Source organism: Archocentrus centrarchus, chromosome 11 (genome assembly GCF_007364275.1).
Source record: "Archocentrus centrarchus isolate MPI-CPG fArcCen1 chromosome 11, fArcCen1, whole genome shotgun sequence".
NCBI lineage: Eukaryota > Metazoa > Chordata > Actinopteri > Cichliformes > Cichlidae > Archocentrus > Archocentrus centrarchus.
The window spans coordinates 9,953,720-9,978,606 of record NC_044356.1 but is presented as its reverse complement, the minus strand read 5'-3'; the positions used below and the strand labels follow the sequence as shown (position 1 = coordinate 9,978,606).

At 41.2% G+C, this 24,887-nt stretch overlaps 1 protein-coding gene across 4 annotated transcripts; it reads left to right on the top strand.

Moving 5' to 3' along the window:
- Positions 1–2,524: 2,524 nt before the first annotated feature.
- Positions 2,525–23,596, top strand: thrap3b (thyroid hormone receptor associated protein 3b). 4 transcript variants are annotated; one of them, XM_030740907.1, is made up of 11 exons: positions 2,525–2,885; positions 10,735–10,889; positions 15,297–16,100; positions 17,843–18,442; positions 19,397–19,563; positions 19,718–19,829; positions 19,942–20,017; positions 20,660–20,841; positions 21,210–21,441; positions 21,840–21,989; positions 22,320–23,596. In XM_030740907.1, exons 2-11 carry the CDS (start codon positions 10,768–10,770, stop codon positions 22,545–22,547), a joined length of 2,673 nt encoding a protein of 890 aa, XP_030596767.1. In that variant the 5' UTR covers positions 2,525–2,885; positions 10,735–10,767; the 3' UTR covers positions 22,548–23,596. The 4 variants fall into 4 exon arrangements, with proteins under 4 accessions (XP_030596767.1, XP_030596770.1, XP_030596768.1 ...); XM_030740908.1 differs by lacking the exon at positions 2,525–2,885 and adding an exon at positions 10,557–10,646; XM_030740909.1 differs by lacking the exon at positions 2,525–2,885 and adding an exon at positions 10,562–10,581.
- Positions 23,597–24,887: the final 1,291 nt, after the last annotated feature.

Here is a 24,887-nt window from a genome sequence, read left to right as displayed (position 1 = left end):
AAAGGACAAACAAAGATACAAATATGCAAGAAAAAGATGGGAAAAAAATGGAAAAGTTCATTTATATCAATACTGAAATTAATACTGTTACAAATACACAGTAGTACTGAATTATTATTACCAAATTACATTCCCGACATAGTTGTGTTTTTAACCCATCCATCCATCCATCCATCCATCCATCCATCCACTTTCTTAACCACTTATGCAGAAGATGGTATCTCCACTTTCTTCCGTACTGCACTATCCCATCTTGAGTAGCACGGGAACTATGTAAGGATGCTCCTTGTAGACTTCAGTTCCACTTCCAGTATTGTCAATGTACTGGTTTCACCCCCCCCCCCCCCCCCCCCCAATACTGGCCTTCCCCAAGGCCCCTTTGAAATGTTCTCTACACCTATGACTGTGCCCCCTTCCATGCTATCAATACTTTTAAGTTTGTGACAGCATGGCACACTGAGAAGTACTTTGCCCTGAAATCCAACAAAACAAAATAACTCATGATAAATTTCTGAAAGCACAACAAAGATCACAACCCAATACACATCGATGGAGACTGTGTAGAAAAGGTTCCTGTCTTCAGGTTTCTCGGCATGCATGTGGCAGAAGATCATTCATGGTCCACCAACATCACAGAGGATCTAACTTTGCAGAATGTATTTGTGGAAGGAGGATAGTAGCCCCTGAGCAGCTGGTAGGAGGCTTTATGTGGCTCAGTCTGATAAAAATAGAGCACAATCTGCAACCAGCGTGGACCTCACTGATACAGAACTGAAGTGGTGCTTTTTGCTTTCACTACTGGAAGGACAAATTTGGTTACAGTTAAATGTTGGATGCATTAACATAAGGTCCAATGAGGTTATCTCATTGTGTGTCATCCGTCTACCTACAGTTCAGAAAAATTGCTACTCCTCCTCGGTATTAGTCAGAATTTAATCAAAGCTGCACATACAATTATTTTTGTAAGGGGCAATTTTCCATTTTTTTGGTGAAATGAGATTAATCTGTTGAATTTAACTGTTTGCGAGCCTCCTTGACTTCCTGTTGGATTTTAATCTGTGACAACAAAACTTAGAGCTCAGAACTACATCAGTGATCATCTGTTTTTTTATTATTTGGTGGTCTTAAATATTTTTATAACATTTTTTTAAAATTTAACTCACGCTCACTTCCATCTAATGCATGATGAGCTGATGTGGCTGTGGCTTCCATGGTAGCTCTCGCTTTGTGCAAGCCTTTATGCTTCCACCAACTAAAATATGTAACCAATGTTTTGCTGCTGGTGGACATTTACCGTAGCGACAGACACAGTTAAATGATTCGGTTTCTTTGTTTGACAGACTGGTGGGTAAAATGCAAATCTTTAATGGCACAACAGACTACCAAATTCATTCAGTACAGCTGCAAAGTTTTTATAACTAACTAAAGCAGGATATCTAACAGGGTCTTCACGAATGGCCCACTGACCACTTTGACCCTCAGCCCTTTGCCCAGGAGGCATTTCTCCTTTCCCTGTCTTGTAGGAAGCAGAAGAATATGTTTTGTTTTGTTTTGTTTTGCTGGTCTTTTGGTTTCTGTGCAAACTTCAGTATATTTTGTGTTTAATGAAATGCAAGAACTGCAGTATCATAAGGGCCCAACATCTCCAGGCTGTTTAATCTAGCTGTGTGCTACAGGTAACACTGCAGAAAGAAAAAGAGCAGATAAATGACTCCATTACATACATGGATATGTTGGGAAACAAAATGGGCTCAAACAGAGAAGCAAGACACACGGACTGAAACAGACACACAAATCACACAGATGTGTTTTGCATCTATTTGTGTTTATTTTCAGCTCTTTTTCCTTTGACCAGTCTTGTTTTAGTTAATTACTAGTGGTTTTATATATCTTTGTAGTCCTTTCTGTCATTTTGTGTTACCTTGACATGTCTATCTGTATCTATCTGAATTTTTGTGTGTATTTGTATTTGCAGTTGTCTTGCTTTTCATTTGTATTTCATTTGTGTTTATTTTGCATACACCTCACCAAAGTTGGTTTTGCTTTGAATTTGACTTTACTTTGAATTTCTCTGTCATTTAGTTGTTTGGAAGCAGTCTCATTGGGACCTGTTTTAATGGTCTTTCATGTCTCTTCCTGATCATTTTGTGTCTCTGCAGATTTCATATTTATTTTGTGTCTTCTTTATAATTGGGGGGCTGGAGATATTTGATATTTTTAAGGTGTTTTTAAAGCACCATTTAGAATATTAGTATATTGAGAAAATTTTATATATATGTGTGTGTGTCGGTATTTATTTTATGTAGAATTTATATATATGTACATAAAACATTTTAATAAATATTTAATGTATATATATATATATATATATATATATATATATATATATATATATATATATATATATATATATATATATATATATATATATATATATATATATAATTTTAATAAATATTTAATATATTACGGGTTTCTCTACGTTTATGCCGCGTCACACAAAATCTCGCGTGATCTGGACTCAGCGTTAACGCTAGTTAGCGTGAGCTCGGTCGTTAGTTACCCCGTGAATCTTAAAAAAGCGCAGTATTTAGCAGAGTGAACACAGACATAGAGGCATCCCCAGGTGAACATGTTATGTAGTATGAGCGTATAGCCTGAGCGCCTGGCCTCTCGTAAAGGCGCAGTGCGTCTGTTTTGTTCGCTAAGTTGGTTTCGGTGCTGCTGCTGCTAGCAGGCTAGGCGGCTAACACTCGGTCAGCGCACTAAACCAGGAAGGAGGGACCCGACGACCAGCCAGCCTGGCCTCAGAGCTCGGGCTACTTCTGCAGTTTTATTCTTAAAAAAAAACGCACCTCCTGCATTCGTGTAGAAACGGGAAAAGGGTAAGCAGTTTTGATTTTGTTGCTGCACTGATAGGTGGTGTTAAATGGCGAGAAATGCTCAGTAACGTTGGTACCTGCAGGAGCAGTATCGATAGCTTCAGTCTGTTAGTTTTATTGGACTTCGGTGTTGGGTTGCACATGAAAGCAAACTAACCATTAACATGTTTTTTTTTTTTAATGTTATTTTGTAAGGATATATATTTATTTTTTAACTCAGTGATACTCCTAATCCTATGTAGTCTTCTTCGGCACAGTCCTCAAAGGTAATGGTTAACAAAATTAGTGATTTAACAACATAAAACAATCAACATTAGGGTTAAACATGTTTGTTAATTGTTGCTATTCATTCTGACCTTTTATAAAAGGGATATGTGTTAAAGGACAAGATAAAATTTGGCTTTGTATGGAGTATGGATAATGTTTGATAAGGTCATTTTTAAAAAAATAGAGGCTCTGTATTTGATTAAGTAGTCTGAACCATTTAATAAACAGAAAATAAGTGCTTATGTATAAGTAAATTACTGCTACTCATAAAAAAAAGAGTCCTGGTGTTTATCCTATGGTGAAAGGACCTAAATTTGTTACATGCAGGTAAAACCCTGGTAATTTGACACAAACACCTTGTGAAGGCAGTTGAACACAGACTGCATAAAATAGACATAGGTGATGCTTAAATGTCTTATAATGCGTTCTTACCAGGTTGCTTTACTCACACAAATCCAGTCAACGTGGAAGCCCACGAATACTCATCCCCAACAGCCAATGAGGCGAGGAGGAGTCCACTTATTCAGGACTTAGGCCTGAATTATGCTTCTGCATTGGGTTTTTGTGTGGGTCTAAGTACGTAACAGGAAATGCCCTCTGCGTGATAACTTACAACGTAACCTGACGTGCACCTCTCGAAAAGTAACTGCACATCGGGTCGACGCAGCTCGCAAGGATTGTGATTATCGTGTAGGGTTCAGAGAAGATTTCTGGTTACGTATGTAGGCCTCGCAAAGACCAGACACAGAAGTTTACATCAGGCCTTACCGTGAAGTCCTGTGAAAGTTAAGCAAAGTTGAGCCACTCCAGCTGCCCTCAAATGGTGCCAGTAAGCTTGTTCTCTGCTTCTGATTGTCAGCGATCTCTGGTGAATCCTTGATGGTGGGTTTTCACGATGCAGCAAACAGATTTTTCACCAAAGCTGAAATATTTTAACCTGCGTCAAATGTGGCATTTCCAAAATGACCAATAAATTTGGGTCACTTTACCTCATTGCATAGCCTTGCATGTAACTAGTTGACTAGTCTTTCTGCATGTTTCATTTGACACAATGTTTATACCAGATGCCCTTCCATTTATCCAGGCTTGGGTACAGCTCTAGGAATACACTACTAACTTATGATCCCCCTGAGGTTGACTTTGGGGCTTCTTCAAGGTCTCGAACCGGATCTTTCATGTGTAAGGCGAGTGTGTTAACAATTACAGCCTAAAAGTAAAGAAAACACACATAAAACATTTAAAACTGAGTACAAGGTTACACATGGGGTATGCAAGTATTACATGTGCATTTAGGAGCAATATGAAACCCATAACCACATTCTTCAGTAATCGTGTTTTAAATGCTGCAGAAGTGTGGTTAAGTTAGGTTAATATCTGTGCAGATGGTGGTTATAGATCACTTTGGTTGTGTTGTTACACACACAGGCTCATTTTCTTTATCATGATACCACCTTGCTCGTTATAACTTCCTGCCAAAGAGAGAGATGGGAACAACTGTCTGTTGGGGGTTCAGCTTCACTTAGCCGTGTGTGGCATCATCATATATATGAACCATCAGGTAACTGCTTTTTGTGCATTAATAAAATAAGATTAGTCATTTTACTGACTACTGTTTCTTGTGTTGCCTTGTCACGCACACATCCCTTGTTTAAAGTCTTATTGAATAAAAGTTCTTTCTGTAAATTATTATTAGAGGCAGAAAATAGTATTATACAGGGTCTACTCATTCACTAATGACCTTTCATTCACAAATCATTTTGGTGTTCACCAAAGCCAGGCTTTCTTTGCATTAGCTAGCGCAAGAAAACCTAAAACCCCCAGCTGGAGATAACAGGCTTTCTGTTTCAGTCTCTGTGGGTGCTCACATGTGGGTCATGTGACTCTTTTTCCATATAAAGTGATCTCTATGAGTGCATCCTACTCCAATCAGAGATGTTATTAGATGATGATAAAATGGTGATTTTAAAAATCTATAAAAAAATATAACAGTAAAATGCAACACTGTTGCAAATAAGATGAGATTAATACTGCAGAAAATTGTTAATCTTGGGTTTTATTGCACATAGTGGTAAAATAAACATTTTAATTAAGGTTAATCATTTCATTGCTTTCTAAGGTGCGGCTGCACATTAGAAACTTTAAACTGGATACATTTAAACATGAAATGTTGCTGTCCCACAGCCTAATAAAGGAGATGTGAAAATTGCTTTAGTGAATCATCCGATCAAGGTGAAATTAATTTTATAGGTTGAACAGGTATTCTCGGTGTGTGTGTGCTGGGTTATAGCAGCTGCAGCAGTGTGAAAGAGACTTGGCAGCAGATTAGAATTAAGGACAATAACTTTTATACATTTTCTGCATCACCAAATTAATGCACGCACATTCCCGGGACAATCCAGCGCTTCATTCAGTGGTTTGGCTTAACAGCCCAGCCCAGCAGAGAATCTGTAGTGCACTTAAAACATGCTGTAAATAAAAGGCCCTTGAAGCTGATTCTGAATCAAAACTCGCACCATAACCTGCTCCCAACCAGGTTGTGTTCAGCATAGGTTAATCTCACTTTGTGGTTCACCTCTCAGGTTTCCAACAGGAAAATGGTGATAGGGAAAACACGCGAGGCTTCATAATAGGACTTCACTAACCAATGAGCGATGTCATGGTGACTGCGTACATATTTTATATACAGTCTGTGCATTTTTTTTATATTGTCATGTAGACGTCCCAGTCAGAATAAGCATGCAGCACCACTGGTTCATTGTTTAATGAATCTTTAATATATACAGGCATTTCCTGTATAGAGTAATTCTTCAGCAGCTGCTGTATTTGAGCTCAGCACTGAAATACTTGAGAGTAAAGACGCCATTTTGAAAACTCCTAAATTAAACTTGATCTGATATTCTGGTCTTTCCAGTTTGGGGATTTCACCCATAGATGTTTTCCCCTCGTAACTTCAGCGTGTCTCATTCTTTATCGTGTTTATCACCCCTCAAACAGCCCTTTTGCTTTTCAGAGTAACCCAAAACCGCTTTTGCATTATTTATTGCACATTATCTGATAGTTGAGTCGGGGCATGCAGAACGGTTTGAGCGACAGTGTACAGTGGAGCTGAAATTATTCATGCGAGTTTTCACTTCCTTTTTTTTTTTTTTTTTTTTTTTTTTTTTTTTTTGCCTGTGTCAGTGTGAGAGTGAGGTTTTGGTAGCATACAGTAGGTAACATGGTGAGAGTCACCTTGCTGTAATTATCATTCAGGACATACATGAAGTCTGCATGGCTTTTCTTTTGCCTCCCTGAGCAGAACAGAATCAGGGTGATGCTGCTGTGAATACAAAATCATAGATTTTATAAGCTTACCTTTGCACAAAATGCTGTTAATGAGAGGCTCGCCCCTTACCAGAGGACTATGAAGGAAGCAATGTGTGAACGGAGGTTGTTTTCTTTCCGTGGTATTAGGCTGATTTTTCACTGCAGGCAGTTTTTGGCTGGCCTGAATCTTCATCTTTGTACACACCGTGGGAACCTCCCCTGTGGGATTTCCTTCAGAGGTTTGTTCGGGGGACAAAGAAATACCTGCTACTGGTTAGATCCTTCTGAGCGGCCTGGAAAACAGAATGGATTGGATATTGACCCGATCCTGACTTGGAAAAAGCTAGATCGGACATAAATGACAATCTGCTGATCTTTTAATGTCAGTTGTGTGTTTACTGCACACCAGCAGCAGGACATTGGTTGCTAACAGCAGCAGTTTGGAGGCATTTACCGCCTCCTACACTAACAGCATTATTATGTTTGTGCAGCCTTAAATTACAGCTTTGTGCTGTGCTGTGTAGCAGAAATAAGACCAGTGCAAATAAATTAGATGAATGTCATGAATGCTTTTTTTCCTATATTGAGCCTGTTGTCATGTGGGAAGGAAAAACGCTGGGGCTGGGTACCGGACAACTGCTCACTAGTGCTAATAGCTGCACCCGCTCGCTAATTGTGGTGATGGCAAACAGTTCTGATGGTGAATTTGCAAAATGTTCAGCCCAGCGCAACAATACCACAGCCTGGCACAGTGCTGGGTGATCAACCTCTGGCTAGAACCCTGCAATATTGTAGCGGTTACTTATTGTCAGCATTGTTAGACATGCAACCCTCCCAGCTCTGGGCTAACAAGCCTGCTAAATAACAGCAGCTCGTTACAAGGTAACATTGTGCCAGACATGAGTATCCTAAAAATCTCACTTTCCCTCTCATTACATTCTCAAATCGTATAAGAGTTTTACTCATTAAGCCCTCAGAGTCCAACAATGTTACATTCACTTCAAAAACATTCACTAACAGAGGCTAACAGTGACAAAAACAGCAGCGCTTACCAAAAGAAAAGATCAGGATATCTTCAACATCTCACATCTCACTGACTCATAGACCCTTTTTGGACTCCTTTGACAAAGTTTTACAGCCTCTTCCAAAGTAAATAAAGGTGGATGCTTCTCACCTGGCATTGACAGCTGAGGTAGTGCACTGACAGCGCACACGACAGGGAAAAACTCCGGGGCCGATCAGGTCCGGAGCCACTTTGCTATCAACAGATGCGGGTGGCCAGAGTTCTTTTTATTGTTAATGAGATTTTGGGGGTAAAAACATAAAATACCACAAAATATTTAATTGACCATATTAGTTCAAATATGTTAAAATATAGCGTGTACACAAACAGTAGTAGAAACACGCTGGCTGGCTGTGTAGGACATGTTTGTCCTACAGCAGCCACCATAGCTATGATTATGTACTTGAATTGGGAAGGGTAAAAAAAACTGAACTCAGCTGGCTGCAATCTGCTGACATCTCGCGTGAAAATTTTACTTACTGTAACTCCAAGTGCAGTCACATTAAGCTCTACAGTACAAATGGAAATGAGATGAAAAATAAAAGTCAGAAATGACTCAGTGAAGTCTTTTTTTTTTTTTTGGATCGGGCTTATTATTGTCACTGATTAGGTCAGAGATCATGTCAGACAGTTAAGGACAGAGTAAGCTTTAAAGTGAATGAAGAGGGAAAGCAGTGGTGAATCTGAGAAATAAAACTGTGCTTTCTGGTCGTTTTACGGTTACTTTCTAAAGCACTAATAAACTCGCTGGATCCTCCTCACAACCCTGCAGGAAATTGCTGCTTGTAACTGAAAAGCAGGCTTTGTTCCATCTGCTGTTTGTCCCTCAGACAGAAAAAAAAGAGACCGAGACAGACGGCCTTCAAACTGGTCACTGGTTTTTTGTGAAGCCCCACACGTTTGTTTCTTTGTCTCAGTGGAAACGCTAACAGCGACCTGAAGGAACCCTTCGGAGGGTTCCGGAGAGGAACAGGTCTGGGTGGTTTTGAAGGAACGTCACCTATTGAGCATTCAGAGTTTGAGGTTTGGAAAAAAAAGCAAATGAGGGCCTTTTGCAAAAAAGTCTCAAGTAGCCTCCGGGAGAAAACCTGTATGAAAAACCATTGTTTGGCAGGTAGCAACTGTTGTCTCTTCAAACAGCAACACTGAGTTAAAGCCCCCCCAAAATCTTCATTTCACTGCTGTCTCAAAATGAGATCTCAAAGGCTTCAGACTTCAGAGGCAACAGTTTGACGTCATTATCACCCAGGATGCTGCATCTTTAACATCCTGCTTAGTTCCTGCTGCTGTAAAAAGAGTCCTCTTCGCTTTACTGCACTAAAGCAGCCCCGCCCACTCCGGGACTGCTGCTTTCTAAACGACCTGAAACATCCCTGCTCACAGGCAGCATCGTTTAAAGTGGATGGAGGGTAAAAATACGTTTCCTTTGTCAGAAACTGGTCTGTAGCTCAGTGATTCACAAAGTGTGGGCTGAGAGAGGTGGTTTACATAAAAATAAATATTTTAATTAAGTTGCTCATTAAATGTTTGCATTTAAAAAAAGAAATGCTCTAAGTTGAGCACACAATATTAAGTTCTTGCTTTTTTTCTTTCCTCTACAGTCTAGTTTTTATAATGGGGTGGCTGTAGCTCAGTAGGTAGATCTGATCGGAAGGTCAGCGGTTCGATTCCTGGCTACTCCAGGCTACATGCCAATGTATCCTTGGGCAAGATACTTAACCCCAAGTTGAATTTTAGATAATTAAAAGCACTTAGCTTAATTAATCATGGAAGTGCTTGTATGAATGGGTGTGCATGGGTAAATGTAAAACGTGTTGTATAAGCGCTTTGAGTGCTCAGACTGAGTAGAAAAGCGCTATATAAGAACTAGTCCATTACCATTTATAAAAATTCCAGTTAACTTAGTTTTAATTTTCAATTTAGTTGTATTTAGTGATAAGCGGAAGAGAATGGATGGATGGAATAATAACCCTGCTCGTTGGTGGGAAAATGGATGAAATGAAATGGTGGCTATCAGCTGGGAAAAAGAGCCATAAACAGAAAAAAAAACGAATCTAGGAAACCATCAGAAAATCAAAATGAAACCGAGTTGTGATAAAAGTTTATTTTGCATGGGCAAATTGGGCCACAGCATTCCTAAGTTTGGGAATTGCTGCTGTAGATAAAGAAAATCTCATCTTGTCCTCCAGTGTTGTGATAAAATGCCAGCTGCATCCTTTAATCCTTCACCTCCTCTGAGGTTTCTGTCAGTGTTGATTAATTGGTTATTTTGGGAGTTAAGGTTATTTAACAGGAGGCCACGTCTGTGTGCTTCACTGCTGCTCTTTAACTGTTGTGAATATCCAGCGTTGGGGGAGCTTTCTTAAAGGCAACAGCTACTTATTAAATTCAGAAGCATGAAAAACTTTGGTGGTGTCATTGTGACAGCTATGGGATCAGCTGGTCAGTTTAGGGTTTTAAGGGAGAGGTCAAAGTGTGCTGCTGTGAAGGAAAGTCGTGCTTGATTTATGATAAGGAAAAAATGAGAGCTTTGTACTGAAAATAAATGGCAAGAGTTAATTGTTTATTTCCGATCATGTGGCTTTCATGTAAATGCTCAGAAATTAGGATCTCATGACACGTGGTCTTCTTTCCGAAGCAAAGTTCCCCACAAAGCTGACTTTGTATTTCTCACTGGATTTGCTTGATATATTTTTAAGGGTGAGAATCTCTCTGAGTCGGACCCCGTTGTTTGTGTCTTGTTGCTGTCTTTGGTAGCATCAGTATGTCTGATGTCGAGCCAGCTTTTGCTCCTCTTTAGCAACAGCCTGAATATCTTTTGTGCACAGAAGCTCCGCTCCTCCTGTCTCGTATTGCTGCTGGCTCTTGTGCGCATGTTTTCACCCTGATCCAGCTGTCTGCTGCGACCTCTGAGCCGGCACATTGGCCTTGGTTTGTTATCACTGCATTGGTTCTGATTTATTTTCCTGACAGTTCAAGGTCACATGGAGCTGTAGGGTCTTGATGACGGGCATAAAGGTGTCACGTACGTTGTTGAGTGTCTGTCTGTCAGCAGGTCTTGAAGTGTGTAGCTGCACAGTCCTGATAAATGTGTTTCATTTGATGTTTGCTCACCATTGTAACCTTTGGTACCCATTTCATTTGCTTAGCAAGTGTCTAAAAAGTGCATTCTGTGCTCAAGCAAACCATTGAAAAGATCTTTTTCTTGTTTTTAAGGAAAGGAATATTCTTACTGGCCTGAAATCTAAGATGTCAAAGCCTCCAAATTCTCCGGCTCGGTCCCGCTCCAGATCCAGGTCTAGGTCCAGATCCAGGTCCTACTCCAGGTCTCACTCTAGAAGCCGCTCAAGATCCAGAAAACGTCGTTACAGGTAAATGCTTGCTTAAACTTTTGGGTCATGGGGATTAGTTATACATACTCTGACCTCTTAGGTTGTGTTGAAATAAATATTCGAGATTCGAGAGTGTGGAGTTGTTCCGATATGTGCCGGTTGTGTCAAATATTAGCACTGATATGACTCAAAATTTACACATTAGGTGATGCATATATTCTGTCATCAGTGAGAATTTAGACAAAAATAATATAAAGACCATAGCATTAGTGCAGGCAGGTCAGGAGGTCATAGACATAAATAATAGTATAGTATTATTTTAAAATAGGAAGTTTATGTAAGAGAATTAAAACATAAAATAAGACAGGCCCTTCCACACCGGCTCCCACGCTGAAGTTGATCATTTCAAAGGCGAAAGAAAATAAGCGCTAAGTGGGGTAATATTAACCCATGAGACTTTAACAATGCCTGTCCACACAAAAATTCACACTTGTGTGTAACAAATGTGTCAGATTGTTACTTGGTATGAAGCACCTAAAATCAGACCAGCATTTGTCAAAGAGGTCGGGTTTTCTTTTGAGGTTAAACATAATTAACAACAATGTGTAAGAGGAGACTTCATTAATCTGTAGGAGGCGTCGAGGGCAGTGTCTGTGCTTTTCTGAAGGAGGTCAACATCCATTTCCAGTAATCATGCCTAGTTTGACAAACTACACCTTGTTTGTTTTGGCAGTGGAGAATATGGGATATAATCCAAGTGACAGTTGCTGTCAGGGATTTTGGAGTTCACCGTGTAGGGAATGTGTCCTGCGAGTTAAAAATGAGTGCAAGTGGAGCGTGTTTGTGTACAAAGGTCTTTGTGGCTTTGGTGTTTACGGAGTACTAAGTAACAAGGAAATGGTCGGCTCGTGTTTCACTCACTATCTGATTCACCTCGTCTTTAAGTGAAGCACTCGTGCAAAGAGCTGAGTGGTTTCTGTGAAGATGATTTCTTCTTGTATTAATCATCACATACAAATGTTTTGCAGCTGTGTTTATGTGTGCAGAACGTTTGTATTTTTATCAATTTGTTCTATGTTGGTTCAGCTCATCATAGGTTTGTTTGGCTTTGATTTGCATTATTTGTTTTTCAAGTAGTTTGCATCAGCTCTCCTGAACTCTGCAGAAACCCGCAGACGTGCTTTTCTTTTCCCAGTCTGCTAATGTTCGACGCTCAGGGGTAATAAACACTTTCACAGACAGTTGTTGGTTTGTTTGTTTGTTTTTGTTCGGTTTTTGTGTCTTGCTACACTGAATGTTGATGATTTGCCAAAGCAGGAAATGGAAGATAAGGGTAAGCACTCTTGGCCTTTGTGTTATCTCCCTCCCATTCTGATGCCACCTCCCTTTGGGTCTTCTCCTTTTTCCAACACATTCATTAAGGTCCGCTTGTGGGAACAAGTGTTTTTTTTTCCCCTCTTGTGTATGATGCAGCAAAGTCTACAACAACTCTGTTTCAATGAAAAGGTGCAAGGGGTAAGCAGAAAAGCTGATATTTTTACTTTTCAATGAGATCATCTATGTTGCATGAGTAACAGTTATACTTTGATTTTTATCTTGAATATGTAGGTTAAGCTACTTAAATCATTTTGTTGTTAATGAAGCCGTTTATTGAAACTGGACTCTTGTAATCACTGTGATCTGTAATGTATGTTTTAGTTTACATGTGAGTAACCTGCTGCTCCTTCCACACTGAGCGCTGTCAGCTCAGTGTGGATGTAACTGAACTTTTGGATTGTGATTGTGATTACGACTTTGCCAAATTATGGTCTGTGGACCACTAAGGACCCTCAGAAATCCACTAGAAGGTGAAGAGGAGTTTAATCTGATATTTGAGTCTCAAAGGATACCCGAGTAAAAAGACCTGTACTTGATTTGGGCTCCATCTGCTGGTCAGGCGACTGAAGTGTTTCTCCTGCATTATAAATCAGTGTAATGTAAAACATTTAACTTTCACAGTCTTTATATTTTATTTTTTGGATTTATTGGTTGTTTTGGCTGTAAATTGTGTGATGATTGTTGCTTAATTTGTTCAAACAACAGTCCAAACAAAATATATTGAATTTATTCATTATGAAGTTTGCTTCCACCTTAACAGTAGGAGAAATAGAGCCTAAAGGTTGATTCTCAGCTTTGGAGACACCATTCCCTAACTATTACCTCATGCTGGTGAATGTTTGTGCAACGCTAATGCAGAGTGAGGGATTGTGGGAAATTGTCAAACTAGAGGCTACAGATGTGCACTTGAGTCAGTCCTGCAATAAACCAACTGAGCATACGTTGATGGCCATGATGCTGCGTGTAGGTAGAAAAGCATGAAAAGCACAAACAGTGGCTCAGATGGACAGTTTTCAATGTTTTTAATATTGTTTCACTTCACCACAAGTAAACTCTTATACATATACATGCATATACATTTAATATGCACGTTAATTGGCTGTCAGTGTATAATCAAGTTCAATTATATAATCAAATATTTTAAAAATTAGACATTAGAGCGTAAAAATTGTCTCCCAAGCAGCCCAGAATATTAAGTTAATTTTAATGAATGATTTAATCTGCACTAATTAGTGCAGCTGGGTGGGTAGATATCAACTGAGAAATTGAAGATAAACGTTTCATCAGAACATTTCGCTAGGTTTTGTTTTTAAAGTGCTTTATTTGTACCACCTCTTCCAGGCTATTTTTATATGTGAGTATAATGGTTAATGATAACAGGGAGTTAATTACATACCTGAGCTGTTTTAACAGATGTAGCTTATCTATTAAAAACATCTTAAATATACAAATCTCCTGATACTTGGACCCGACGAGGCGGGGGAGGCTGCGAGTGATATATTTGGCTCGATGCTGATTTTGATGGCACTGGTATGTTATGATTTTTGTCTCCTCTTGCTTGCTTAGCACAAGCTAAGCAAAAGTCCCAGTAATAACATGCACATTAACAAAAGAAGCCCCCCCCCCCCCCCCACACATATTTTTGACTCAGCCCCAGAGTAACAGGGGCTGAGTCCATGATTGGTCAGCTGTCCTGTCTCAGTCCTCTTGATTTTGCTTTGGTGAAAGACCAAAATCTCTTTGAGTGCCGAATGTTTTTATATGCAGGAAACTGGAAATAGCAACAACATATAGTTATAGGTTTCCAAAGTTGCTTGCAGCACCCACAGATGACCAGTGCTGCACCGTTTCCAACTAAATCTTGTATCCACAGGTGGAGTAATGTCGGGAATATTTTTAGGGGTCTCCGTGTTCCTTTTGGCCCAAAATTCAAAATCAGTTAAAACCAAAGTTTCCAAAAAAAATCACTGGGATCAGCAGGTTCCAGTGCAGACTGTTTATTAGACATATTAGTTACACAAAACACAGACAAAAACCAAAACACAGACAGTAACATAGTTAAGACTAGAATACACACACACACACACACACACACACACACACACACACACACACACACAGATGAAGAGAAGAGATAAACAAAGAGACAGAGAAAGATGCAGAAACAGGAAAAGAACAGGACAGGGAAGAGCAAAAGTAAGTGAATGTAAAAAAGTAGAGTGCCAGACAAAGATAAAGCACCTTATTTTATACCCTTAAAGATGGTAAGTGCCCACGTGCCTTTGACCCCTCCTAATTTACATGAAGTGTTGTCCCCCTAAAACCAGAAACAGATCAGTCACCTTTGGGCTCCACTAGTTTCCCTCTTCTGCGCAGGCTCAGAAACACAGTTCACCGGGGCTTCTCATAATTTACAGCAGATCTAACAGCTGTCAAAATGAAGGACTTCTCCCAGCCGAAACTACCTCCCCAAAAACACTCCCACTGATAGCTTTCTAAAACTTCCACTATGAAAAACTCCTTAGGGCGGTTTTATCTAAGTATACAGAATTTATTCCCACGCTTTATTCCCATTACACAAATGCAGGTGGGTCTTCAAACCCGAATTTCAAGGGCACACTGTGCCAAGCAGCTTGAACTGTAACAAAAAAGGAGATACAGTGTTATGTTAAAAGTGAAGCTTCTAAATATAGATGAGTGGTTTTAGCAGGAACTAAGAGTGAGGCCTTGAGCATCTGAGTGAGTGAATACAGCAGGCCTCAGTTTTATTCTACTGATCTAAAGCATACAGTGACCATTAATCCAGTGTGTGTGACTAACATAATTGGTGATAAATGATAATAAAATAGTGACAGTAACATACCAATATCAAAGTGATAAATATTCCCAGCAGTAACTCAGGTTGATGTGTGTGATCTTTGCTAAGGAGGCAACAAGTGGACACTAATGCTTCCATTTGGTGTTTCTTGTGTGAATTACCTGTACTGGCTTGTTTTGGACATTATGAGCAGCCTCTTCACAGGCTTCACGTTCTAATTTTTCTTCTCGTCTCTTTTCTCTCTTGTTCAGTTCTAGGTCTCGGTCCCGCTCTCGTTCGCATTCTCCGTCCTACAGGAACTATCCTTCTCGGGACTATCAGAACAACAGAGGTGGCTTCAGAGGCTACAACAGAGGCTACCGGCGGCCGTACCACTACCGAGGTAGAGGCCGAGGCTATTACCAACGGGGCCATTACCAAAACAGAGGTGGAGGAGGTTATGGCTATAAGGGTAATTGGCAGGGTGGTGGAGGTGGTGGAGGAGGTGGTGGCTGGCATGATCGGCATCACGACCAGGACCACCACTCTCACAGCCCGAGGAGGGGCCGCTCACGCTCTCGTACACCCAGGAAGCGCTCGGGCAGCCGGAGCCGCTCCCGCTACTCTGATCGTTCATCTTCTGGAAGGTCCCGCCGCTCCAGGCGCTCCAGCGTCACCTCTGGCTCCCGCTCCTCGTCCCCACGACGTCGCAGCAGCAAGGGCAAGTCTGGCCCCAAGGATGCCAGAGACAAGCCGGCTGAAAGTCAGGTCAAGAAATCCACTCCGGAACCAGACGGCAGCACCATCGAAAAGGCGTCTGGAGGCAAATGGATCGACTACGAAGCAAGCCCCAAACCAATCAGCCCAGAGACTAAGAAAGAGGATCCTCCTTCTGGTCTTGAAATCAAAGTGCCCGTGAGTGGTGGCTCTATGTGGAAATCCATCGGCAGTGCGTCCCCTCCGGCAAAGAGCCCCACAAAGTCCGGACAAACGGCCTCGTTCAGCGGCTTTGGGTTCTTCTCAAAGGAAGACGTCAAACCTGCAGATAAGACTGCGATCTCTGCTGCCTTCAAAAAGTATGTCCAGTACTTAATTCTAGATATTGAAATGTAATTATATTGTTTTTCTGTTTTTACTTTTCCTAACAAATCATGAACGTTATTTGTCTTTCAAACATGTTTAGCTTTTTTCAAAGATCCTTGGAAGAATACAGGTTAAAATGGAATGAAACATAAGACTCCTGATTATAAGTGCATTGAAAATGTAGCCGGCTGTTTTCTGAGAGGAAGTTGTATGAAAGCCCACTTACTTAAGACGATGGTGGTGACGTGAGTATGTAACCATGGAAATGTGAGTCCTGGTCTGTACTGTTTGCATTAGGGATGGGCTTTTTTTTTTTTTTTTTTTTTTTTTTTTTTTAAATAAGGTTGTTTTATTAAGTCAAATCATCAGGATAGGAAATTTGAATTGGCAGTAAGTCTGCAAATGCAAAAATTTGTGGTGCTTCCAGGTTTATCTGCGATCAGTTTCCTGAGAGAAATGAAAGACAGTCTAGCTTTAATTAAAAAAAAAACATTAGCAGGGGATAGAAATTAGTGGCCACTACTAGAGTGGGTTTTACATGAGTCACAGTTCAAACTGTAGATGGTAGAAAAGATGGACTTAGCTTCTGGTCAACGTGGAAGTGCCTCAAACCTGCTTTTTTTTTTAATGGCCAGCAGAGAACAACTTCTCTGGTTGCAAAAGACTTTGAGTCAGAAAGAAGTCCCAGTAATTAGCCAGTGTGCGTGTGTTTTCAGTCAGATCCACCACTTCACAAACCAGTGGGTGAAGCCATCCAAAAATAATCCCTAATTTATCTAATTATGGGCCTCGGTGCAGCTCGTCAGGTCATCTGCTGTTTAAAACAAGCCCCTGTAGGCCAGCTTTATTCAGAAAAATCAAGGTTTGATGATGGGTATTTGAATCTGAAGTCATGAAAGTCTGTAATTATAGAGCTCTGAAGGGGGTGGTACAAACGTAACTGTTAAAGTGGACCTATTGTGCTTATTTCCAGCTTTTTATTCTTGGACTCCACTCGAGCAGCTTTGCGTGGTTCACGGGACTTGGTGCAGTCCCTTAATTCATCCTCTGTTTGAAAGAAGCCGTTTTAGCTCCTCTGCCTTCAAGCCAGCTTTCTCTTGATTGGCTGCTTCTCACAAACAGAAGGTTTGATCAGCTGGTGGGTGGAGCTTCAGTTCCTAAGATGACTCCTGGGAATTACCGTTTCATATTCTGACCTCCATGATCTTAAACTTTGGCGATTTTCAATATGAGCGTTGACCATTAACATAACAATAAATGACACAAATAAGGAATAGAAAAGTAGGTCCTCTTTAAAGTTGGGCAGTAATAGAATTCATGTCTTAACACAAGCTAAATTACATATTTTACACATATTCAGGTTCGTATGTCTGTTATGTGTTATTACAGGATTTGAGTTAGTTTGTAATTATTTTTGATCCATAAATTTAACAGAAATGAAAAGGAAAACATTAAGCAAGTGGAGGAGAAAAGGTTAGACATTGGATAACAGGAAAATGCCTAAAAATTCAATAAACAGTCTTATGTAAGCAGCATTTACAGTCTGGTTCTAAGCGTGCCCATCCCCGGTGTGTATTGTACTTTTCACTTTCAGCTTGTTAGAACATGTTGCATTTGTGTGGTCTTGTTTTTCCCTCTTGCATCATTCATCTCAGTCTGAAATCATTAAATTAAGCGTATTATTGGTTCACTTGGTGGTGCAGATGCTAAAGCTCACCTTGATTCTCTGTTTCAGGTTCCTGGCAGAGAGTAAAAGCAAAAAGCAGGCAGCTGAAAAAGAAAGCAGCCGTGATAAGGAGCAGGTCAGCGTAGATAGGGAACCAGAGAAAAGTGGCAAAACCGGAGAGCTGTTCAACATCTCGTCCTTTGGTGACACCAAAGAAGACAAGGCTATGCCTTTCTTTGAAGCTGGAGAAGAAGAGTTCCTCAAGTCACACGGGCTGAAAGAGCGGGACATTGAGGAGGATGCTGAGGTAAAACCCGCCCTTACGGCTCGGGACATTTTTGGGAAATGGGGGGACGAGTCAAGCTTTTCGACATCCTATCCATCTGTCGAGAAAAGCCGCGGAGACGCTGAAGAGGCAGAACCCATCGATCCCGTGGAGGAGGAGTTGTACCGAAGCCGCAAACACAAGAAAGAAGAGAAGTCCAAGAAGAAGGAGAAGAAAGAAAAGGAGAAGCCCAGAAGGAGTTTGTCCCCTCCATCAACTTCCAGAGAGAAAGACCGGCCGCTCTTTCCCGGAGCTTTTCCTCCTCGTGAGCAGTCGCCTGCACAGCGTCTGTTTGCATCAAAGGAAGATTTTGAGCTCAGAATTGCTTCTTTAGATGAACCCAGGTATGTGCAGCATGAGGTCAAACTTTAAAACAGCTCCAACTTTTCAAATAGCTGTTTTTCCATATCCATCATTGTGAAAGCACAAATAAACATGAGACACCTTTCTGGTAGTTCCAAAATGATGCTCTGTGCGCTCAAGAGGAGCCTCCTTCAATACAGCTGCTGACAGTCAGTCAGTAAAGGAAGCACCAGTAATTTTATCTCAACTGGACAATGTTAGGATTTCCCTAGCATTTGTTATATATAGTTGTTTATTTACTCGGATCGGCTGGTTGTTGTTTGTGGCGTTCCAAACAGTGCGCTGCCAACTGCTAACAGGAAAGTTGCAGAGTGCCACCTGGTGGACAAACTATGCATTGTCAACACTCATAACGTGGTTGAAGGGTGTTTCTCCCGTCTCTTTACTGGCTGTTATAAATGCAAATACTGAAAGGTTGGCAAATGGCTAATATCAGCCCTGGAGATAAATCATTACTATTAATTAATATTGCTACACTTTGGCATCTGAATCACATTTAATCATACAGGGAGACGGGGTCTCCTCTGAAAATCAGTAAACATTTCTTTTGTCTGAACCCCTTTTATTTGGAGGAAAGAGTGAAGAAGAACTGAGCCACTCAGTTATCAGCATACTTAAGGACGAACCTTGATCTATAATTACGCTGACGCTCCGTATATAAAACAAATAAAAGCTTATTAAGGTTATTGCAAAGTTAAATAAGCATGCACAAAAATCTGAGATTCCATGATGCAGTAATCATCTGATCAGATTTGAAGTCCAGGTAAAATTATTGTGAAATTGGAGCCTGGCAAAAAACAGACAACATATAATGCAGTTCTCTCACCATTCAGGAAGATGCATAATTAAGAAATCTATAATCATATATTTGTCCCAGTGCAGTTCAATATTGCATTTGCATTAATCCTTGTTCCTCACTTCCTGTGTGCTCTCAGCTCCTCCCTCTCTAAGGATCGCCACCTGCCCCGCGAGCTGATGAATACCACTAAGAAAGATCCGGAGTTTCGCTCCATTTTCCAGCACATTCAGTCCGCGCAGCTCCGTCGCAGCCCCTCTGAGCTGTTCGCTCAGCACATAGTCTCTATTGTGCACTACATCAAAGGTACAGCGTGCTGGATGCATCTCGTCCATGCCGAAGTTCAGGCAAACCGACGAGCTCCTCCGACTCATTGCTTGCATATTAGTGAGTTAGCAGAGTTAGTGTGGCGTGTGTGTGTGTGTGTTTGGAATAATACCTTTGTGTTGTTTGTTTGCAGCTCAGCACTTCCACTCCTCAGACATGACTCTAAGTGAGCGGTTTGCCATGTACCAAAGAAAAGCTGCAGAGGCAGAAATGATCAAGCCAAGGAAGAGCCCAGAAATCCACAGGTACCCTCCAGCAACAACTTTCTGATCATTCGTGATTGAGTCATCCAGGAAGCTCTGTTCTGAAGTCTTCTTTTTACCTTTTTAACATCAAGGCTTTTTCCTCGTCTCTTAGGAGAATCGATGTTTCCCCCAGTGCCTTTAAGAGGCACTCTCACCTGTTTGAGGATATGGAAGAGGCAATCTACAAGGTGACAAGCCTTTTTGAAATTTGACGTATGTGGAATGAGAAAATCTGAGACAATCCAAAGCAGCAGTGGTTCAGCTTTGTGCTTTTCTTTCAAAGGATGCATTTTTCTAAATCAAAAGCGCCCAATTGTGTATTGTAAGTGCCAAGCAAGCCCCCCCCAGCCTATGAGATATGGTTATTGATTGGGTATGTACGAACCCAAGCAAAGGCTTAAAGGAAGTGAATTAAGATCCAGTGTCCAAGCCTCTCAAGGGACGATTATCAGTGCCTTTACCCTGTAAGTATTTTTCCTGAAAAGAAAAAAAAAAAATCAAGCCACAAAACTGTGAAATTCAGTTTATTTAAATAAGCTACATGCATGCCACTGGTTTCCACAAATACTTCCACAAATAGCTGTAAGATATAAATGTTTTATCATAGATTTTTACATTTGTGAGTTACTGTTTATTGGTCAAGAAACATATTACTGTAGAGGGATCACAGTGTTTGTATATGTTCATCGTCATGTGTACTGAGGATACGTTTTTAGCTAATAATGTTCAGTATTTTTTGATAGTATGGTAATCTGTGCATTCATTCAAAAATTTCCCATCAGCCCCGCGAACGGCTGCTTTAACTGTCTAATAAAATCGTATCTCTGCAGGACCCAAGTAAAAAGTTCAAAGGCGACGTGATGGACCTCCGCCTGGATATTGAAAGACGTAAGAAGTTTGCTGGGAAGGAACGTGACTACAAGCGTGAAGGAGGCAGGAGCCCAGGAGGCTCCCGGGGACCGAGCAGAGAGAGGTCCTCGGAGAAATCTGGGAAGCACCACAAGAAATCCAAGTACGTCCAGATTCGGTGTTTTCACTGGAGGTGGTGATGGAAAGCTTTCTCTCAGCTCACTATGGCCTTGATTCACTTCAGTAGAATTTAAGTTTATGTGTCACCTATTTGTAACAGTCACCTCAAGGCAGGTGTGAATCTATCTTCATGATGTATGATCTCATCCTCCCCTCGTTTTAGCTTCTAGAGTTACAGCTGTGCTGCGTGCTTTTTAGAAATGCATTGTGTATCACGTTTGGATGTCAGCACACATAAATCCTGTTCTCAGAGCTGCCACTAAACTAAAAGAGCTTCACATTATATATCCAGTAATTCATATATTTAGTTTTAATGACACACTTCCTTCTCCCCTCTCTCCCATCTCACAGGAAAGGTAAGAAGAAGCGGGATCGCTCTCCTTCATCCTCTTCCTCCTCATCCTCCCCCTCCCCTTACCCTCCATCGTTCAGAGGCAAAGAGTACATGGGGGAGGGGATGGAGCACTCTGAAGAGGGCTACAGCCACTCGCGTTATCCTCCTCGGGACTACAGCGGCCCCGGGGATCGAGGCCCTCGAGATTATGAGGGCCACAGCACGGAGAGGGGCCGAGGCCGCGGATTTGTAAGTTCCCATCTCTGCTGCATTCGTTGTTCTTTCACTGAAGTGCTCACATCTCATCTTGCAATTCTCTGTCCTAATGACGTCACAGTAGACTGCGCTTCTCTGCTCTGTTCCTTCCTCCTAATGCTAAGGATCATAATGTGAATGATGATAAATGATGACAGTCATACATATTCCATGCACTTCCTGGTTTTTATAAAGGTAACGTAGCGCCAGCCAGTGGAAACTCACCTCATCACTAAACTCTAATGCCTGCAGTCCATCAGTTTGGCCTTTTATCTGTGTTTTTGTCTCATTGTCACAGGACAAAGTTAATAATCTTTTCCTCCATCTTGTTAGAGAGCAAACGTTTGTCTCCTGACTGCGCGTTTGAATCCTACCTGTTGTTTTGCTTTCAGTTCCCCAGAGTGAGAGGAAGAGGTTGGAGCAGGGGAAATTATCCCGGCAATAACAGCAACGGAAACCCTGCCAACATGAATCCTCCGGTGCGCCCGCCGGAGGAGGAGTGGGACCCTGAATACACCCCCAAGAGCAGGAAGTACTACCTGGTGAGTCTCTGCGGCTACTAATTGATTTACTGGTGGATGTGTAGCGAGGATCGAAATTACATGTACAAAATGTAATGCCATTTGATCTTCACTATGAGCACTCAGATAAAATCACCTGTTGGACATTTTTACCTCGTAATTGACTCACAGGAAATCCTGGAATCTGTTCAGCTCCTTTATAACAGATGCAGACTGTAACACATCGAGTTTTTTAACTGTACCAGGAGGTATTTCATATCTCCTTTAAAGGCAAACGCCTTGGACTTCTTTAATGTTTAGGGTTGTGTTTTATGTTTGGGGATGAATAATGTTTATCTTTAACCTTTTCAGCATGATGATCGCGACGGAGAGAAAACCTGGATCGATAACCGGGGGCGAGGCCGCGGATCCTTCCCCGCTCGCCGCGGACGCTTCGTGTACCGAAAGGGAGGCAGCAGCCCGAAGTGGACCCACGACATGTACCAGGGGGGAGAGGAGGGCGAGCTGGGCGATGACGGCTTAGAGATCGACCACAAAGAAGCCAAGAACGCCGGAGACACGCAGAGCATGAAGCAGTAAAGCTCTCGCTGTCACCTAGATGTAGATGTCCTGTTAGAGTGGCGACGAAGGGGCTAATTTTCTGTTTTCTCCATTTAACGGTTAACATGTCCGGTGAGTTCTTGCTGTAGAAGTGAAGCGAAGAGCATAACTGTTACTGTGATTATTTTTGTTTTGTTTTTTTAATGTTTTGGGGTTTTGGTTTTTTTTTTTTTTTAGGTGTAATTTGTGTCCACAGCAGCAAAGATTCAAAAAGGTTAATTGAGATTAATTTTCTTCCACGAACACAAAAAAAAAAAAGAAAAGCGTTTGTGCCTTAGGAAATGACACGGCGACACGTCCGTCTGATGTGTTTGAAGGTGAAGGAGAAATCTGATGAATCAGTTTTTTGTTTTTTTGTTTTTAAATACACGAAACGTTTGATTCCCACGTCGCTCGGCGGGACCAATCAGAGGGCGGCTGCACAGCTCGACGATTCACAGACGCGGCGGGTCGCCCCGGACCGTTCGTCACTTCCTGAGCTTCTTCGTACAGCTGTGGTTCGCATCGGTTTGTTCTCATTGGTTTGTGGATGTTTTCATTTCATTAACACGGGTCTAAATTGTTAAAGCGGGAACTGGCGTTCAAGTCCCGCAGAAAACACGTAAACGTTCTCCACTGCTGTCATATCGGTTTAGGGAAGAGGCCACGTTTGTCTAGATTTTTAATTCAAATAAAATCGGTAGTCGTTACATGAGGTAATCCATGTATAGATGTATTGTAATCCTGCAGTTTTATTTCTGTCTTTAAAAAAAACAAAAGAAAAAAACATGAAAACTGAAGAGAACTCTGAACATTTGTAGGGGAAAAAAAAACAAAACAAAACGTGATTTTTAAACCAAGTCGACCTAAACTAGCAGAACTAGTTTGGCACATCTCGCCGCGCCCTTCTCGTCCCACTTTCGACTGTACATACTGCATGTATCAAACAGGACTGGTTTTGTTCGGCCTGATGCTGAAATCTTTTTTACTGTTCAAGAGCTTTGAATTACCCGTCTTTTAATTTTCAATAAATTTTTCTTTGATTCAGGGCATTTCTGTGAGTGTGGTTTTTAAAGCTGTCCACAGAGGAAAGATATACACTGCTGAAGGAAATGAAAGGAACGCCTCAGATCTCAATAGGAAAAGAAAATCATGCTGGGTATTTATGCTGTATGGGCTGGGTAATGTGTTAGGAATGAAAGAAAGCCACATCATTTGATGGAAATGAAAAATTATCAACCTACAGAGGCTGAATTCAAAGTGACAAAACAGCTCAAAATGGTATTCAGTAGTTGCTTTATACTGTAGGTAAAGACGCCTAGAATAATTACAGAGAAAACCCAACAGTCAAAATGACCCCCTGTGACCAAGCGCTTGGTGACAGTGGGAAAGAAAAACAGGAAGAAACCTCCAGCAGAACCAGGCTCAGGGAGGGACAGTCATCTGCTGAGACCGGTTGGGGCTGAGGGGAGAGAGAGACAGGACAAAATTCCTTCATCCTCCAGGAAGTTCCTGCATACTTCCACCGCATGAGGCCGGGCACTGTCGTACACCCGGAGGAACCCAGGACCCACTGCACCAGCGTCAGGTGCAGTGGGTCCTGCATTTAAAGATGCAACTGATGCAATGTACTTCAGACTTTTGAACTCAGGTTCTTGTAAAATTTCCTTGTGAATATGGACTCACAGGAGTGTAGCTCAGGCTAACAGAATGATTAATGCTTGAAATCCCTAAAACATCTGGACCTCCGCTCTCTGGCCACAGATTTGGAGGCCGGTAGAAACCACAGGTTTGTTTACAGCTTCTCAGACACGAGGCGCAAAGTATTCTTTAACACAGTCCAAATCAGCTGAATGGTTTCACAGATATTAAAGCTTAATTATGGGGGGAAAAAAATAATCAACTTCAGTGTGATGTTTCCCAGGCATGACACTGTTTTATTAGACCAACACTGCCAAGACAGTACATTTTCATCAAGACAAACGCACCAAATCTTGAATTATTTTGTCCAAGCACAATTTATTATTTTTTTTTTTGCATTCATTCCTTAAAAATAGCCATAAATTAGTCGACTCATGCTGCCTGTGTTTATTCCCCACAGCTTTGGCTTTTAGCTTTTTTTCCCCACTGTCATTTTATAACCCACATTTTTACTTGAGACACTGACCACCCCATAAATCTTCAAAATGCACCAATGAAGAAAATGCCTCCTTATAAACTGTCTTTGCACATGCCGTGTAAACTAAGTGTCTAAACAGCCTCGGACGACTCGTATAAAAATACAGCAGCTGCCTGCTTTCTAAGCACAAACACACCAGGAATAAAAGCAGGAAGTATAAT

Coding starts and splice junctions, on each gene's coding strand:
- thrap3b (XM_030740907.1), top strand. CDS start 10,768: ATGTCAAAGCCTCCAAATTCTCCGGCTCGGTCCCGCTCCAGATCCAGG. Junction 16,101..17,842: donor ATCTCTGCTGCCTTCAAAAA/GTATGTCCAGTA, acceptor TCTCTGTTTCAG/GTTCCTGGCAGAGAGTAAAA. Junction 19,830..19,941: donor AAGAGCCCAGAAATCCACAG/GTACCCTCCAGC, acceptor CTCGTCTCTTAG/GAGAATCGATGTTTCCCCCA.